Source organism: Euleptes europaea, chromosome 20 (genome assembly GCF_029931775.1).
Source record: "Euleptes europaea isolate rEulEur1 chromosome 20, rEulEur1.hap1, whole genome shotgun sequence".
NCBI classification, from domain to species: domain Eukaryota; kingdom Metazoa; phylum Chordata; class Lepidosauria; order Squamata; family Sphaerodactylidae; genus Euleptes; species Euleptes europaea.
This window is the reverse complement of record NC_079331.1, coordinates 8,117,288-8,134,339: the sequence shown is the minus strand read 5'-3', so window position 1 is coordinate 8,134,339 and position 17,052 is coordinate 8,117,288. Positions and strand designations below refer to the sequence as shown.

General features: G+C 45.7%; 1 protein-coding gene across 1 annotated transcript in view; it reads left to right on the top strand.

The window, feature by feature from the left end:
- The window catches only part of MYO9A (myosin IXA), a 112,852-nt gene that overhangs the window by 26,030 nt on the left and 69,770 nt on the right, over window positions 1-17,052 (top strand). The window contains exons 8-12 of the mRNA XM_056865903.1: window positions 7,531-7,620; window positions 11,794-11,910; window positions 13,676-13,810; window positions 14,135-14,256; window positions 16,000-16,141. Of these exons, the coding sequence (XP_056721881.1) occupies window positions 7,531-7,620; window positions 11,794-11,910; window positions 13,676-13,810; window positions 14,135-14,256; window positions 16,000-16,141 (606 nt within the window). The remainder of the gene's footprint in view (window positions 1-7,530; window positions 7,621-11,793; window positions 11,911-13,675; window positions 13,811-14,134; window positions 14,257-15,999; window positions 16,142-17,052) is intronic.

Here is a 17,052-nt window from a genome sequence, read left to right as displayed (position 1 = left end):
CGCCTTCACAAATTGCTTCATAAGAACATAAGAAAGGCCCTGCTGGATCAGACCAAGGCCAATCAAGTCCAGCAGTCTGTTCACACAGTGGCCAACCAGGTGCCTCTAGGAAGTCCACAAACAAGACGACTGCAGTAGCATCTTGCCTGCATGTTCCTCTGATCCTGGAGAGAAGAGGTATGCATCTTGACCAGTATCCATTTTGACTAGTAGCCATGAATACCGCTCTCCTCCATGAACATGTCCACTCCCCTCTTAAAGCCTTCCAAGTTGGTAGCCATCACCACATCCTGGGGCAGGGAGTTCCACAATTTAAGTATGCGTTGCGTGAAAAAATACTCCCTGTGATCAGTTTTGAATCTCTCACCCTCCAGCTTCAACAGATGACCCCCTGTTCTAGTATTATGAGAGAGGGAGAAAAGCTTCTCCCTGTCCACTCTCTCCAAACCATGCATAATTTTATAGACCTCTATCATGTCTACCCTTAGCCGCCTTCTTTCTAAGCTAAACAGCCCTAAGTGTTTTAATCACTGCTCATAGGGCAGTTGCTTTAGTTGCTTCCTGAGAAGCTGTGTTAGGAACATGAAAATGCCTGACAGCAGAGAGTTGGTTCTGCTGGGCACGCCCTGGGCAGCCCCGAGGGCACTTTCACTACCCTTCCCTTCACCCCCTGCCAGCCTTTTTTAGAACCACTTCCCATGTGATTACTATGTACTAGACCTGTGTGGTATAGCCTGTTTAAAACTGTAACACCCAACACATGCAGCACATCTGGATTATTTTCTTTCCCAGCATGCAGTTTGGGGAGCTGGGATTTTACAGAGTCTTTGCACTGATTCCGCACAGCAGGATTTGGACACAGGCGCAGGATTTAAGGAGAACAGTGGTTTGTGCTAAGGTCAATCCAGGATATACAAGGCTGGATAAAAATCAGGGGTACGGCCAGAGGTCGTGTTAGAGGCCAGGAACTACACACCAACACAGCATGAAAGCGAAGCCCAATGAAAAGAGGCAAGCTTATTAAAAAAAGAACAGCTCACCAGAACTTTGCAGCATTTAATATCGTCGGGTGAAAATTATTTGGATCGAAATATTGCTACAATATAGTTCACATATTTGTGGGTATTGAAAGAAGCCTTGAAGCATTCCTCCAAGAGAAGGAACTATTCCTTCAGGAGAATGGGTCGTGCTGTATTTATACACCACAAGATTGTGGGTCGCAGGTAGCCATATTTTCCCAGGAAAATAATAGAAAAAAAAGCCAAACCCAGCTGTTTAGTTCATCCGTTTTCTGCAATGGGAATTGGAGAATGTTTAATTTATTGTTATGCCACAATGTCCAGGTGTGAAGGATTGTATTCAGTAAGCCAAGCGTGGAGATTCCGTCTTGCTTATTAATAGCCACTGATAGTTCTGTTCTCCATGGATTTGTCTAATACCATTTTGTGGGTGTCAAAAGCTTCTCACATTATGAGAAGACAAGAGTCACTGGAAAAAACAATCATGCTAGGAAAAGCTGAGGGCAGCAGGAAAAGAGGACAACCCGACAAGAGATGGATGGACTCAATAAAGGAAGCCACAGCCCTCAATTTGCAAGATCTGAGCAAGGCTTTCAAAGATAGGACATTTTGGAGGACATTGATTCATAGGGTTGCCATGAGTCGTAAGCTGCACACACACACACACACACACACACACACACACAAAGCCAGCAGCCCCTCAGAAGGCTTCTTTCTTTTTTGAGGCACTCTCGTTCAAACTTGGAGCATACAGGGCGTAAGATGACCTCGCTCGACTTTTCGTTTGTACCAAGCAGTTATTAGAACTGTCTTCTGGCGCACAGATTCACGGGAGCCGATGGGACAGAAACGAGGCCTATTCTCATCACCCAAAATCAGTTTTAGTTTTAGTTTTTGCTTTACATTTTTCCACGTTTCGGCTGAAATAGCGCCATCAGTTCTGGAGAAGTAATCTGAAATCAGCCTTGGCGCCCGACCAGCTTTCGGATGAGTCTGGCTGTCTGATCTCTGCTCTTCTGTCTGTGAGCTGCTTGACGTTTATAGATACGGAGGAGGATCCTGTCTTCTTTTACTAGTCTTCGAAGGACAACGCTCCATAGCACTTCATTGTGTTTTGGCTCAAGTGCGGCAGAGCTGATGTCTGCATCTGTACCGGTTTCCTAAAGCAAACAGGCATTATTATTATTCTTTAAGCAAAATCTAGTGGGGTGGATTGACTGCAAATCCCCCATGAAAAAATTTAAATTGGGTTTCCCATTTTTAAATTAATATTGGTTTGCAGGGGTTTGCTCCTTAGATCTCAGTCACCCAGGCCAGTTTTCAGCAGCGGCTTTGGTTCTGAACTTGCTTTATTTAAAAAAGGCATCCTCCGGCGGAGGCCTTCGTTAAGGATCAGGACGAAGAGCGTTAATCAGTGTGGGCTGTTGATATTCTGACGTGACGTCGCTGTCTGTCTCATTAGCAGGGGAAGCTTTTAAGGAGGGGATGACCCAGAATAGCCATTGGGCTCCCCAGAATCCCACCCCCAGGGGCTTAGCACTGCCCTCCCCATTGGGTCAGTCGCCAGGGCTTTGCGCCACCGCTCCGTTTTAACACCGAGTTGAGCCCTGAACTGCCATGTCATTTCTTTGCTGGCATTCACATTAGAATATCATTTGTTCCTAAAGAAGAAGAAGAAGAGTTGGTTTTTATATGCCGACTTTCTCTACCACTTAAGGGAGAATCAAACCAGCTTACAATCACCTTCCCTTCCCCTCCCCACAACAGACACCCTGTGAGGTAGGTGGGGCTGAGAGAGTGTGACTAGCCCAAGGTCACCCAGCTGGCTTCATGTGTAGGAGTGAGGAAACAAATCCAGTTCACCAGATTAGCCTCCGCTGCTCATGTGGAGGAGTGAGGAATCAAACCTGGTTCTCCAGAGCAGAATCCGCCACTCCAAACCACCACTCTTAACCACTACGCCACGCTGGCTCGCGGGCCAGATAAGCGCTCGCAAGGGGCCAAATCCGGCCCAAGGGCCTTACATTTGACACCCCTGCCCTAAGGGGTTGCCATAAGTTGGCAGCAATTTGACAACACTTCCCACCACCACCAAGATTTGAGGCTACCCTGCTTTCTTGCCTGAGTCCCTGCTGGATAATTTGCCTCCTTCCCCAAGTTCTTATGTACTTTACAGGTGGGGTGGAAGCAAATTTGTCAGGCCAGCTGGCAAGCCAAGGTAATGGCATGTCATCCGTGCAATAAACATAATCAAGAGGACAGTAACAAGATCATTTATCAAGGTAGTATTCCCAGAGAGCAACGGCCATAAAACACACCCTGGATCGAGCTGGGCAGGCTCCGGCCATTCCGGCCGTCAAATCTGCAGCCATCTAAAGTACAGTGTGTTCATCTTGGCCTTTTGCAAGGGAATCCGAGGTCAAAGGTTCAAGAAATCCGCCAGCTCGCACCAGTTCCGAATTTGGAACCGACTTAGGACCCCGAGGAGAAGGGCCAACTATTTGAGACTATCTTTTTTCATTTTATTTTACTAGCCTGAGAGTGTTATGAAAGCAGGGTTTATAAATGGTGCCTTTTACAGATAACTGTGCGAGAGGAATGCGAACTTGTGTCCAAGAGGAATGAAACGCTTTCAGCTGAATCATAACACACGAGGGAGTTCAACCTCTCCAAATATACAACTCTGCCTGACAAATTTCTGCCCCGGCCCTTCAGTTCGCGCTCCTTGTGTCTGGATGGCTTTGCAGTTGCAGGGTCACCTCCACACACACACACCCAGGTTGCATTTCGAGGTGCCTGGCTTGGCAGTGCCATCATTTTCTAGCCAGTCTCGACATGACTCGGACTTTTCTCCTCATCAGGAAATCTGGATTAATCATTAGGCAGGGTTATTCATAATTATTGGAGAGTGCCTCTGGGTGGAAAGGACACTTTATTTTCTTGTTTTTCTGGACTCATTTGAGCCAACCTTCAGTTATCTTCTGGGCATGGAGTAGGGGGTCACTGGGGGTGTGGTGGGGAGGTAGTTGTGAATTCCCTGCATTATGCAGGGGGTTGGACTGGATGACCCTAGTGGCCCTTTCCAACTCTGTGATTCTATCTTCTGGGCATGGAGTAGGGGTCCCTGGGGGTGTGGGGGGTGGTAGGTAGTTGTGAATTTCCTGCATTGTGCAGGGGGTTGGACTAGATGACCCTGGTGGTCCCTCCCAATTCTATGACTCCAAAGAAGCAACAAATCCAGTTCACCAAATTAGCGTCCACTGCTCATGTGGAGGAGTGGGGAATCAAACCCGGTTCTCCAGATCAGACTCCACTGCTCCAAACCACCGCTCATAACCACTACACCACACTATGGAGTTTATTTCCTTTATTGTTTTTGGGGAGGGAAGCCTGTGTTCCCTGCGGAGGAAGAAGAAATACAGGTTGCTTGCAAAGGATGCAGGTTGAGAACACTTGCTCTGCATGCAAGGTATTAGGTTCAGTCCCCAGCCTCTCCAGCGGAAAGGGTCTTGGATAGCAGGTTTTTGGAAGAACCCTGGAAAGCTGCAGCCAGTATTGAGCTGGTTGGACCAGTGATCTGACTCGGTGTAAGGCGGCGTCTTACGTCCACAGCTTCTCACCTGTTTTGGGGAAGCTCCACTCAGTGAGATCTATCAGCCAAAGATTCTGTTTCCGACAGCAGCCGGACAGCTTCTCCTGGAAGGTTACAAGCAGGTCATAAAGTTGATAGACATCCCCAACACCCATTAACCAGACAGGCTTGCCATTTGCCCCCCCACCCCTGGTGGGAAAGCCTTAGCCCCAATCCCCCACCCTTGACTATTTGAGAAGCGGGAGAATAAAATAGTCTCCATATTGTTGTTGTAGGGATTTCCTCGTGTCTCTGTAGTCATAGAATCATAGCGTTGAAAGGAACCACCAGGGTCATCTAGTCCAAGCCACTGCATAATGCAGGAAATTCACAACTACCTCCCCCCACACCCCCAGTGACCCCCTACTCCATGCCCAGAAGAGGGCCAAGAGGGCCGCCCTCTCATCATCTGCTTAAGGTCACAGAATCAGCATTGCTGACAGATGGCCATCTAGCCTCTGCTTAAAAACATACGGGGAAGGAGCGCTTACCACCTCCTGAGGAAGCCTGTTCCACTGAGGAACCACTGACTGTTAGAAAATTCTTCCTAATGTCTAAACGGAAACTCTTTTGATTTAATTTCAACCCGTTGGTTCTGGTCTGACCTTCTGGGGCAACAGAAAACAACTTGGCACCCTCCTATATAAGACAGCCCTTCAAGTACTTGAAGATGGTTATCTTTACCATAGAGATTTGGGGAGTTCTTAAACTGTCACCCGGAAGTGATGTCACATCCTCCCCAAACCCTCCCATCCCCGTGCACTGCTTTCAAAATCTCCTGGCATTTGCGGAAGCAGTGCTGCTCAACCCCATAAAAAGAGATGCTGCCTCTGTACAGGGAGGCTCCATTTAGATCCTATAATAGGCATGATAGCTGGCTCACACTACCCCGTCTGATCTTTCTAAAGCCATCTGGGGGCAGTTGCCACATCTTTTAAAGAATTTTCAAGAATTCAATTCATCCGTTAGAAAGTGTTTGAAGAAGCACTGTCTCTCTTCTGCTGTGGCCCTACCACAAAATAGCTTTTGGGGTAAATCAGTTACTTGAAATGTTACTTTGAGCACCAGATCCGTCTAGTCTTAGAATGTGGACTTAGATCAGGGACACATTGGGTAAAATCCAAGCAGCCCCATATGCTTCTTGGCTGACGGTCGTGCGCTTCCTGTGTGTGTTTATTTATTTAATTTTAGAAGATTTATATCCTGCACTTGTTATAAAACACAAGGCAGCCTACAACAAACGAAACATGCAGGAAAACTGAAACAGTAAACCCAGTTAATAAACAATAAGCAATAGTCGTGAAACCAAAAGCTAAACTTTAAAATAAACAGTTTGTCAGCATCAATAAAACCATGGGAGAGATTTGAAATGTCAATAAAACAAGGCAAAAAATAGAACTGTTGACATCCCCTGAGCACGAAATCAAACAGTTCTGAATGGGCAAAAGGGCAAGGTGAGGTTACTGGGCCAGGGATTTCCATAATCTGGGGGCCATCACGGAAAAAGCCTTGCTCTGCATTCTTACCAGTCTCCGATCTTTCACCAAAAGCTTGCAGAGCAGGGCATTAGTAGATGGTTTTAGCTCTCAGGCAAGTTCATGTGGGCAGAGGCAAGTGAACACATGAAGTTGCCCTAGGCAGAATCAGAGCAATCAAGCATTTATTTTACGGTCATTTGACCAAAAAAAGAACAGATCTAATCAGGAGTAACATACGTTTACAATAAAAACAGTATCAATCAGTCAGAGAATCCACAAAGTAAAATATATCAATAAAATCCCATATCTAAAGAGGCAAATACTCTAGCTTCTAAAATGTTTATCAATCAGATTTTATCTATTTATAAATTGCATCCTTTCAGGCCTTGTATATAGCAACACAAAATTTGGCCACACATCTCGAAGTTTGTGGGTTGCTGCAGAATCAGACCATTGGTCCATGGGGGTCAGTATTGTCTACTCAGGCTGGCAGCTGCTCTCCAAGGTCTCAGGTAGAGGTCTTTCACGCTGCCCATCACCTGATCCTTTTAACTGGAGATGCTGTGGATTGAACCTTCTGCATGCCAAGCAGATGCTCTGCCTCTGAGCCATGGCCCTTCCCCTTCAGATGCAGTTCCAAATCATGTACCTCTTTCACTTCCTGACTCACGAAGCAGGAGGAGGAGCTGTGCCCTAATGCGAGCAGCCCTGAGAGAGAGGGACAGGATTGTAAAGCACTTGGTGTACTAAGGGCTGCATAAATGACTAAGCTGCCTTATGTGATGTACTTTAAATACTGGGTACCCAAGGTTGGGTAGAAAAAAAAATGTATCTAAATACTGAAAGTATAATTTATTTGAAGCGCTATGTAAAGATTAGAAATATTTAAAAACATTAAAATAGCACAATGGCATTTCCTGGGGTTGATCTCTGTAACTACATACCAAACTCGTTTCGTCCTATTGGGCCTTCATCAGTTGTTAATAAGAACCATGTTAAGCCTGCACACGTTTACAGAAATGAATAAATAAATACATATACAAACAGTTCAAATCAAACCAGGCATGTGTATAGATTGTAAAATCTATTACCAATTACTCAAACATCTGGTCAGATTGGTTCTAGTTGTAATACTGGTTTGTATATATCTCTTGTATACGATGTGTGCAGGTATCAACCTAGTAGAGCAGTGTACTTTAAATATACAAGCATGGATTCAGAAGGTAGTGATCTAGAAAATTGAAGGCACCTATTGGCTTGTTTGTACCTATGCTTTTAATGTTGGGTTTATAGTCTGAACAACACGGGTACTCTAAGAACTCTGTCTAGATTTGCCTGAAGATTTGGCGACTCTCATTTGTTTCTAGAATTGTAATTGATGGTTAATTTTGTTTTTCACTAGGTAAAAGAAGAAATGTTGTTCGAAGCACTTGTTACAAGAAAGACGGTGACTGTGGGGGAGAAGCTTGTATTACCCTACAAACTGGCAGAGGTATTAAAATTTGCATTTGCAGAATTATCGGGGGGGGGCAGGCTAGGAAACAGTGTGCGCTCTGTGCATCTTCCTGGCAGATGGAAGCTGTGAAGGGCAGGTTATGCTCTTTTAACTTTATCCGTAGCGATTCAATACCTGAACAAGGATGCATCAGAGGGAATGTTAGAGATGATGGCAAGTAAATCCAAATCTGCTGCATTTGCTGTTAACAGCTATACTGGTTTTATTTGCTTTTTTCATTATTCCATGGACAACCTGTCAAAATGTGTGCTGTTTTGCTCCGTGTACTTTCCTCCCCACACTTGCCATTATGTTCTTCCCTTCGTGATCTCTTTCAAAGTTACACCTTCAGTTTCTGAAGTCATGTGGACTCCCCTGTATATAGCACTTCTGTCAACTCCAGAATGTGTACTTATAAATGTGGGCTTTAATGTTCATTACTCCTCTTGAGCGAGAGAATGCTTTCCCTCCTTTCAGGCCATGCAATCCTTTGTGTGTGTGTGTGTTAAGTGCTGTCAAGTCGTTTCTGACTCATGGCGACCCTATGAATGAAAGTCCTCCAAAATGTCCTATGTTTGACAGCCTTGCTCAGATCTTGCAAATTGAGGGCCGTGGCTTCCTTTATTGAGTCCATCTCTCTCTTGTTGGGTCTTCCTCTTTTCCTGCTGCCCTCAACTTTTCCTAGCATGACTGTCTTTTCCAGTGACTCTTGTTGTCTCATAATGTGGCCAAAACACGATAGCCTCAGTGTAGATATTTTAGCTTCTAGGGTCAGTTCAGGCTTGATTTGATCTATAACCCACTGGTTTGTTTTTTTGGCAGTCCGCAGTATCCATAACACTCTCCTCCAACACCACATTTCAAAGAACCTTCATGATCTCTTTCAAAATTGCACCTTCAATTTCTGAAGTCGCGTGGACTCCCCTGTATATAGCACTTTGGTCAACTCCAGAATGTGCACTTATAAATGTGTGCTTTAATATTCATTACTCCTCTTGAGCGAGAAAGAGAGGCTTTCCCTCCTTTCAGGCCATGCAATCCTTTAACATCAAGTAATAATCCAGGATCCATATAATTTTTGCCAGCAGATTCCTTGTCTCTGTCTCCCCACCCCACCCAGGCTCCGACTGTAGGTTTTTATTTCTGTCTAGTATGTTTGGCTGGGTAGAGTTGAGCGTAGGATGTGTAATGTCACGATGATGTCAACTGACTTATCCCAAGTAATTTGGCATAATTGTGTGAATGACACTTCAGTGGATTTAAAATACTTTTTTTTTTAAATCCTGTGCGCTCAATAAAAATATTTCTGACCTGACCTAGAATTCAAATCATTTGGTTTCAAGGTGTGCCAGACTGGTTACTGAATCTTTATTAGCATGAACGGATGCCACCCAGGAAAGCTCCAACTTCAGCTGAAATGGAATTATAAATACAATAATGGTTGGATTGCATGCCTGAATTAGCGCTCGTCGCTCATTCTTTACTCGTGTTTTTGCACTGTTAATATTTCATTACAGATTAGCAGACAGTGCATAGGACATTTGCATAGCTTTCAGATAGTTGCATTTTGCCGGCATGGTGTAGTGGTTAGGAGCTGTGGTTTGGAGCGGTGGACTCTGATCTGGAGAACCGGGTTCGATTCCCCCCTCTTCCACATGAGCGACGGAGGCTAATCTGGTGAACTGGATTTGTTTCCCCCGCTCCTCCACCCGAAGCCAGCTGGGTGACCTTGGGCTAGTCACAGCTCTTAGAGCTCTCAGTCCCACCTACCTCACAGGGTGTCCGTTGTGGGGAGGGGAAGGGAAGGCGATTGTAAGCCGGTTTGATTCTGCCTTAAGTGGTAGAGAAAGTCGGCATATAAAAACCAACTCTTCCTCTTCCTCCTCCTCCTCCTCCTTCTTCTTCGAATGGCTCTACTAAGCTGTAGTTGTGACCTCACACAAAATGGCGCAGCCTTTGAATTTACAAAACATGGGCTGTTTCGCGCCATGTACTTCCCTCCCCATGCTCCCCATTACGTTCTTTCTTTCATGATCTCTTTCAGAATTCGTTTCCTAAGCCACCTGACTCCCCTGTCTCTAGCGCTTTGGTCCACTCCAGAACAAGCAAAGCACAAGTCCCAAAGGGTAGAGAATGTGTATTCTTTTCCCCTCCTAATGGATTGTTGAAAATATGTCTCCCAAGATTAGTTGGGCTTCTGCCAAAGATGGCCGGCCTCCGTTGTGAGGACGCCGTTGTTGCAAAAGGCATTTTGGTCACAATGCTGCCCTTTGAAAGGGGACTTGAGGGGGAGAACTGAATCAGCAGAATGTCAAGGGCGGGTTCTGTCCTCTTGGAATGGGGGTGTCCTTCGTGTGCATGGAAACGCGCACCACGCGAGCAAATGGTATTTCGTGGGGCTGTCTGTTCAAGCGCGAGGTTCTGTTAAATATTCGGGCCCAAAGAGCGGCCCCCAAAATGTCATCTGTTGATGATTTGCCCACGTTTGGCATTGGCCCCACCACGTTGGTAGCATATGTAAGAAATGACATTAGTATAGGAAACGGAGGAAGAGAATGAGACGAAGAAACAGGAAAGAAGGGGTGGACGATAAGGCGAGCATCTGCTTCTTTTTTTAATGTTTGGTTTATGGCATGTGCTGAAAATGCTTATCATTGAACAATCCTGTCAAGCCCACGCGATTGGGGCTTCAGCTGGTTTGATTCCTTCGATTCCTTGCCGTTTTTCAAAGGCTGCACGGAAACGAGTTGGCTTTTTCTTTTCGCTGTGCTCTGCTGTCGATTACTAAGGAGGATGTCTGACTTTAATAACCAGCAGAGTGCATGAATGGAGAAATTATTCCCTGGGTTTTAAAATATTCTGTTTGAAATAATCTTCAGTCCTTGCTTTTTGGTTTTGCTTAATGCAGTTGTGTATTTTGAGTGGCCCGAGACATAGGGAACTGGTGGATCTAAATCCAGAGATTCCCGATGTGAAGACAGGCTTTCCTTGAGAGATGCAGGCAATTGGCTGGGCAGGTCACCATGATTACTTCAGATGCCTACAATCCACTCCCATTGTTACACATGGCTATCAGGGCCAGCGCCTGTACAGCAAAGCAGAGGCAAGGCAGATCTGTGACAAAGAGCAGTGACAGAACCCCCCCCCCCCGGAAAGCTTTTATAGGGCTCCCATGACCTGCTCTGGCTTATTGCCGTCTGGTAGGCTTTGTTACCTCCAAGAAAATGAGGGCAGTGTGCGGGGTTCTCCCCTCCTCCCTCCCCAGCCAGCCCTGTGAGGGAGGTGACTGGCCCACTCAGTGAACATTATGTATAGTGGTTTGAACCTGGGTTATCTCAGCCTAGTCTGATACTCTAAGCACTGTACCATACTGTCCTCCATGTCCTCCATCCTTTGGTCAGAGCTCAGGGATGCTGAGCAGAGGGAATCTACCCCTGCTCTCCCTCAGGCTCCTCCCTCAAACCCCTCTGTAATGATGAGTCCCGGGAATCGTTGCTCCATTCCCAAGCTTAGGAGGTCATTGCAGGATGATGGCTGCCAACTTGGAAGGCTTTAAGAGGGGAGTGGACATGTTCATGGAGGAAAGGGGTATTCATGGCTACTAGTCAAGATGGATACTGGTCATGATGCACACCTATTCTCTCCATGATCAGAGGAACATGGCTATTATATTAGGTGCTGTGGAACACAGGCAGGATGGTGCTGCTGCAGTCGTCTTGCTTGCCGGCTTCCTAGAGGCACTTGGTTGGCCACTGTGTGAACAGACTGCTGGACTTGATGGGCCTTGGTCTGATCCAGCAGGGCTTTTCTTATGTTCTTATGTTCTAACTTCCTGTAGCAGATTGTTAAGTTTGCAAAGAAATACCAAGCTTTCCCATTCTTCCCTCTCTTCAATGATTCTGTTTTTTCCACCTGCCTATGACTAACCTTCCTCCCTCTCTATGGGTGAAAGGTGAATGTAGGATCTCTGTTTGCTGGTGGGGAGCCCAAAGCCCATTCTGAGTCTCTGCCTGGGCAGTATCCTGGTATTAGTAGTAATTACGTGTTTCTGGAACTGTGGCGCTCTTAAAACTGTGTTCAGTGATATCAGCGGATGGGAATGGGGCTCATTAAAACACAAGCCCGTTGTCATGCTCAGGCTTTACTTCTAATTATTTCTGTTTGATCTAGGCTGTGACGGTGCGGAATTCCATGGCTAAATCATTGTACAGTGCCCTGTTTGATTGGATCGTTTTTAGAATTAACCACGCACTCTTGAATACAAAGGACTTGGAAGAGAGCACCAAGGTAACTCGTGTGCAAAAAACGTGCATGCCTTTCAGCACTGGATGCTGTATGCTTCGCTGGCAAGAATCTCTAAAAATGGCAACAGTTTTGCTTATGGGCCATATAGGTAAAGGTCAAGGCCCCCTGTGCAAGCACTGGGTCATTCCTGACCCATGGGGTGACCTCACATCCCGACGTTTACTAGGCAGACTTTGTTTACGGGGTGGTTTGCCAGTGCCTTCCCCAGTCATCTTCCCTTTACCCCCAGCAAGCTGGGTACTCATTTTACCGACCTCGGAAGGATGGAAGTCTGAGTCAACCGGCGACCTGAAACCGACTTCCGTCGGGATCGAACTCAGGTCGTGAGCAGAGCTTGGGACTGCAGTACTGCAGCTTACCACTCTGTGCCACCGGGCTCCAATGGAGTATACCAAGGCAACTTGGCATACTCCCTTGCTGGGCCATATACCTGCGTCCTAAGAGGGTCATGTTGTTCGCTTTGTTCACTGATACATTACTATTAGGACAACCAGGTATTTGCTAACAGAGAACAGAGTTACCGGGATGTGGAATTAAGTGCTGCCAATAGCAGGTACCATCCACAGTACATTACGCGATTCTCATACCAAGCATGAAACAATGACCTATGCCGAGCCTGAACAATTGGGATTTATTTCCAATCTGCTAAGTGCTGAATATTACATTTACCGACCTTGGGGTGCTTGAATCACATAACCCTAAACTGATTGGTGGGATCAACCAAAGGCCACATGTTGATATTCAGCAGTAAAAACAAAAGGAGCTTGATGTCACTTGTTGTCCATTGTTGCACCTTTTTAAAAACTGCCGACTTTTACCAGGCTCATCTTTATTACTTAAGAAAGGGAAACCTGAAGCTTGTTGTCTCATTTGCTAAATGCTCTGTTTGGACAGACCCATCAATACTTCCAAATGCGAGAACGCTGCAGTGGTCATAATTCATGCCAACATATGGGGAAGGTTTGAACATTATAAAAAAAACAATCCAGGCTAAAAATACGCTGAGCAGAGAGGTCAGCCATGTAAGCCTTTATGGAAGCGTGCTGCCTTGCCATTTCTCTGGATAAATTTTTAAAATTCTGCTGAAATTGTTTACAACCTTTGGGCTTAAAGGGAGGGAAAGTTTATAATAATCTGGGAACGATAATGGGAACGTCATCCTTGATAAGATACTTTGACAAATTGCCTGGGGTTGGTGCTTCGTTCATACGCATGAGCAGGGCTTCGATCCAGAGCTGCTTATGACTGGTGTTGCTTGAGCGCTCCCCTTACCGGCTGGCGGATTCTTCCCATCTCTCACCTTGTGACTCCGCAGGTGTTCTTTAAGTGGGCTGAGTTTCCACATGTTCATTGTGGTAAATCAAAGCAGACCTATGGCGGGAGTTTGCCTTGGAAAGAGAACTTTCTGGAACATCTGGTTGCATTCTCCCAAACACAGTCTTGTGGTAGATGTACCGATGGTATAAGGCAGCTTGGCATACTCCCATCCGTTCCATTGTCTTCGAACAATCTGGCAAGTTCAGCTATCGGCATGGTGTTTTATCCATTTATATGCTTCATTTATATCTCACCTTTCTCCCCAGTGGGGACCTAAGTTGGCTTGGATGGTCCTCGCCTCAGTTTTATCCTCACAGCAACCCTGTGAGGTAGGTTAGGCAGAGGGTGTGTGACTGGCCCGAGGACGCACAACAAACTTCTAACCACGACACCACACTGGCTGTTTCATGACTTCCCCTTTCTGTTGCAGACTTTATCCATTGGAGTACTTGATATTTTCGGGTTTGAAGATTATGAAAGTAACAGCTTCGAACAGTTCTGCATCAATTTTGCCAATGAACGTTTACAGCATTATTTTAACCAACACATCTTTAAACTGGAGCAAGTAAGTCCGAAAGCATTTCCACGTCGTTGCTACCTTTTCTTTCTTCTTTCTTTTGGCGGAAATGTTTCCTGAGTTCGGCTTCTCTGCATTATATCCATCCATCCCTTAGTACGCTAGTTCTACTGTTTATAGATCAGTGGGTAATTGTGAGCATCGTCTGAGTGTGTGTCTGGGGAGGGAAGAACTTGTAGTTCGGTTTGTCAGCGCGCAACCTGATTCTGCAAGTGGTGATGATGGATAGTTTTCTTTGCTCTCCATGTGAACGCTGCTAAAAGGTTACATGGTTCTTTACCTTAATGCGTGTAAACTGTTCTCTCCAACCAGGAGGAGTACAGACTCGAAGGCATCAGCTGGCATAACATTGACTACATAGACAACTCTGGCTGCATCAACCTCATCAGCAAAAAGCCAACCGGGTTGCTCCATTTGCTGGATGAGGAAAGCAAGTGAGTATGCCGTTTCCCCGCACTTGAAGGGAATCGGTTTTCAGGGTGCTGTCCTTATTGTGAACAGTCAAACACAGCTGGGAATTACTGTAGTGATACTTAAAGATAGCCCATGAACACATGAAGCTGCCTTCTACTGCCTTCTACTTGGTCCATCTAAATCAGTATCGTCTACTCAGACCAGCAGCGACTCTCCAGGGTCTCAGGCAGAGGTCTTTCACATCACCTCCTTTCCTAGTCCCTTAAACTGGAGATGCCAGGGATTGAACCTGGGACCTTCTGCATTCCAAGCAGATTATCTACCACTGAGCCACGGCCCCTCTCATAAAAAAGTCAGTATTGTCTACTCTCCAGGGTCTCCAGTGGCTCTCCAGGATCTCAGGCGGAAGTCTTTCACATCACCTACCTGCCTCGTCCCTTTAACTGGAGATGCTAGGGAATGAGCCTGGGCCCTTCTGCATGCCTAGCAGATGCTCTACTGCTGAGCCATAACCTGTCCCCATGAAGCTGCCTTATACTGAATCATCAGACCCTTGGTCCATCAAAGTTAGTATTGTCTACTCAGACCTGCAGCGGCTCTCCAGTGTCTCAGGCAGGGGTCTTTCACATCACCTACTTGCCTGGTCCCTTTAACTGGTGAGGCCGGGGATTGAACCTGGGACCTTCCACATGCCAAGCAAATGCTCTACCACTGAGCCACAGCCCCACCCCATTCTAGAGCATTCTAGAGGGGTAGCAAAATTACCCAGGAATCGAGTAGCACCTTAAAGACCACAAAGTCTATTTCAGTCTGAGCTTTCACAAGTCAGAGTTCAGGTCTGAGGAAATGAGCTCTGACTCACAAACACTCGTGCCGAAATAGATTTTGTTGGTCTTTAAGGTATGGCCAGTCGGCTATGCCATTCTGAAGATAAAATGGTACACTCTTGGTGCTGCTTCCCACATTGCCTAGAAATAACCTCCAGGCAGATAAAACAGCAACACAGTGAAAAGAATGGCCGGCTTCCAGATAATCCTGCCAGGATCCTCTACAGAGGCTGTGATCTGTCTTCTGCCTTCTGAACTAAGGTGGTCACCAGAGGCAGGGCCTCCTGTGTCGTTGGCCCCTTGTCACTCTGGAACTCCCTACAGCCAGACACGACAAGCGGAACTTGCTGAACCCTCGGTGCTAGATAGAGCCATCTCCCCCCTTGTCAATTCTGCCTTCTGCGCTGGTTTTACACATTGACTTCCCTGCTGTTAATCTTTTAAAGTGTTTTTTTTTTAACAATGCTGCCTATAATTTTAGCTGGGCTTTTAACTAATGTTCGTGTTAATGTTTTATTGCTTTAATTATAGAAGGTTGTAAAACTGCTTTGCTAGATAATTTAACAGAGAGGCAGGATATAAATATTTTAAATGAACAACATGCTCATTATTGTTTGAGAGCTTGCTCACTTGTGAGTACATTGATCATCCCCCCCCCCCAAACAGCCCTGAGATGCTTATCCTCTGTGCATGGGAACAGATAAGAGGAATCAATTGTAGCATTAAAAACATGTTGTCTGTACTAAGAATTCTGCTTAGCATGTTGTTGCAACTCCCGGTTTGCTAATTAGCAGGCTCAGGACCTGAATGTCTGTAATTAGAAGTTTAACAGGAATTACAATATAATACTTTTTAAAATGGTGAATAGCCGATCAAGATGGTTAGAGACAAAGCAGCTATTTCACAGGCTCTTTATTTCTTTTTGCTCCTGTTCAGTTTTCCTCAAGCAACAAATCAGACGCTGCTAGACAAGTTTAAGCGTCAGCATGAAGGAAACCCTTACATTGAATTTCCGGCTGTGATGGAACCTGCCTTTATCATAAAACACTATGCTGGGAAAGTTAAATATGGTGTGAAGGTCTGTTTGTTATTCATTCCTCCCAATTTCACCTGAAAGGTCTTTTGCGTAGCTTTCAGAAACTCAGGATAATGGCCAGGGACTCCCTGATTATTCAGCAAGGTGCTGCTTCTCGGGTTATGTTTATCACTTGTGTGTGTGTGTGTGTGTTAAGTGCCATCAAGTCGCTTCTGACTCATGGCAACCCCATGAATCAGTCCTCCAAAATGTCCTATCTTTGAAAGCCTTGCTCAGATCTTGCAAATTGAGGACTGTGGCTTCCTTTATTGAGTCCATCCATCTCTTGTTGGGTCTTCCTCTTTTCCTGCTGCCCTCAGCTTTTCCTAGCATGATTGTCTTTTCCAGTGACTCTTGTCTTCTCATAATGTGACCAAAATACGATAGCCTTGTAGGACACGAATTTTGGGCCCCCGCTTTACCATGCTAGGGGTTTCTCTTTGCCTGGGCTGGGCTCCAAAGAGGCACTTTTTAACTGCATTACTGATTGCCATTGTTTTTCCTTATTATCCTAATTAAAACGGCCAGCTGATGATGGCTGTCGCATTGATTTTAGCAGCACTTTTATCGTGTATATATGGTAGCTTGGATGTGGCCTAATATTTAAATTTAAATGTTGGCCTAGTTCTACAGCACAGCCTGCTGTAGGAAACGCACGTCGTTGCTCTGTGTGTGGCATACAGGACGAATATATATGAACACAGAAGCACACATACATACTGTCTTAAGATAGATGGTGGCATTGTGATTGAACCTGGGACTTTCTGCATGTCAAGCAGATGCTCTACCACTGAGCCACAACTCCTCCCCCTTCACTTCAAACCCCATCCTGACACAAATGCAATTCTTTATAATCACAGTCTGGTAACGTCACACCCTCTCTCTTATACTTACCTATCTTGGCTTTCATCTCA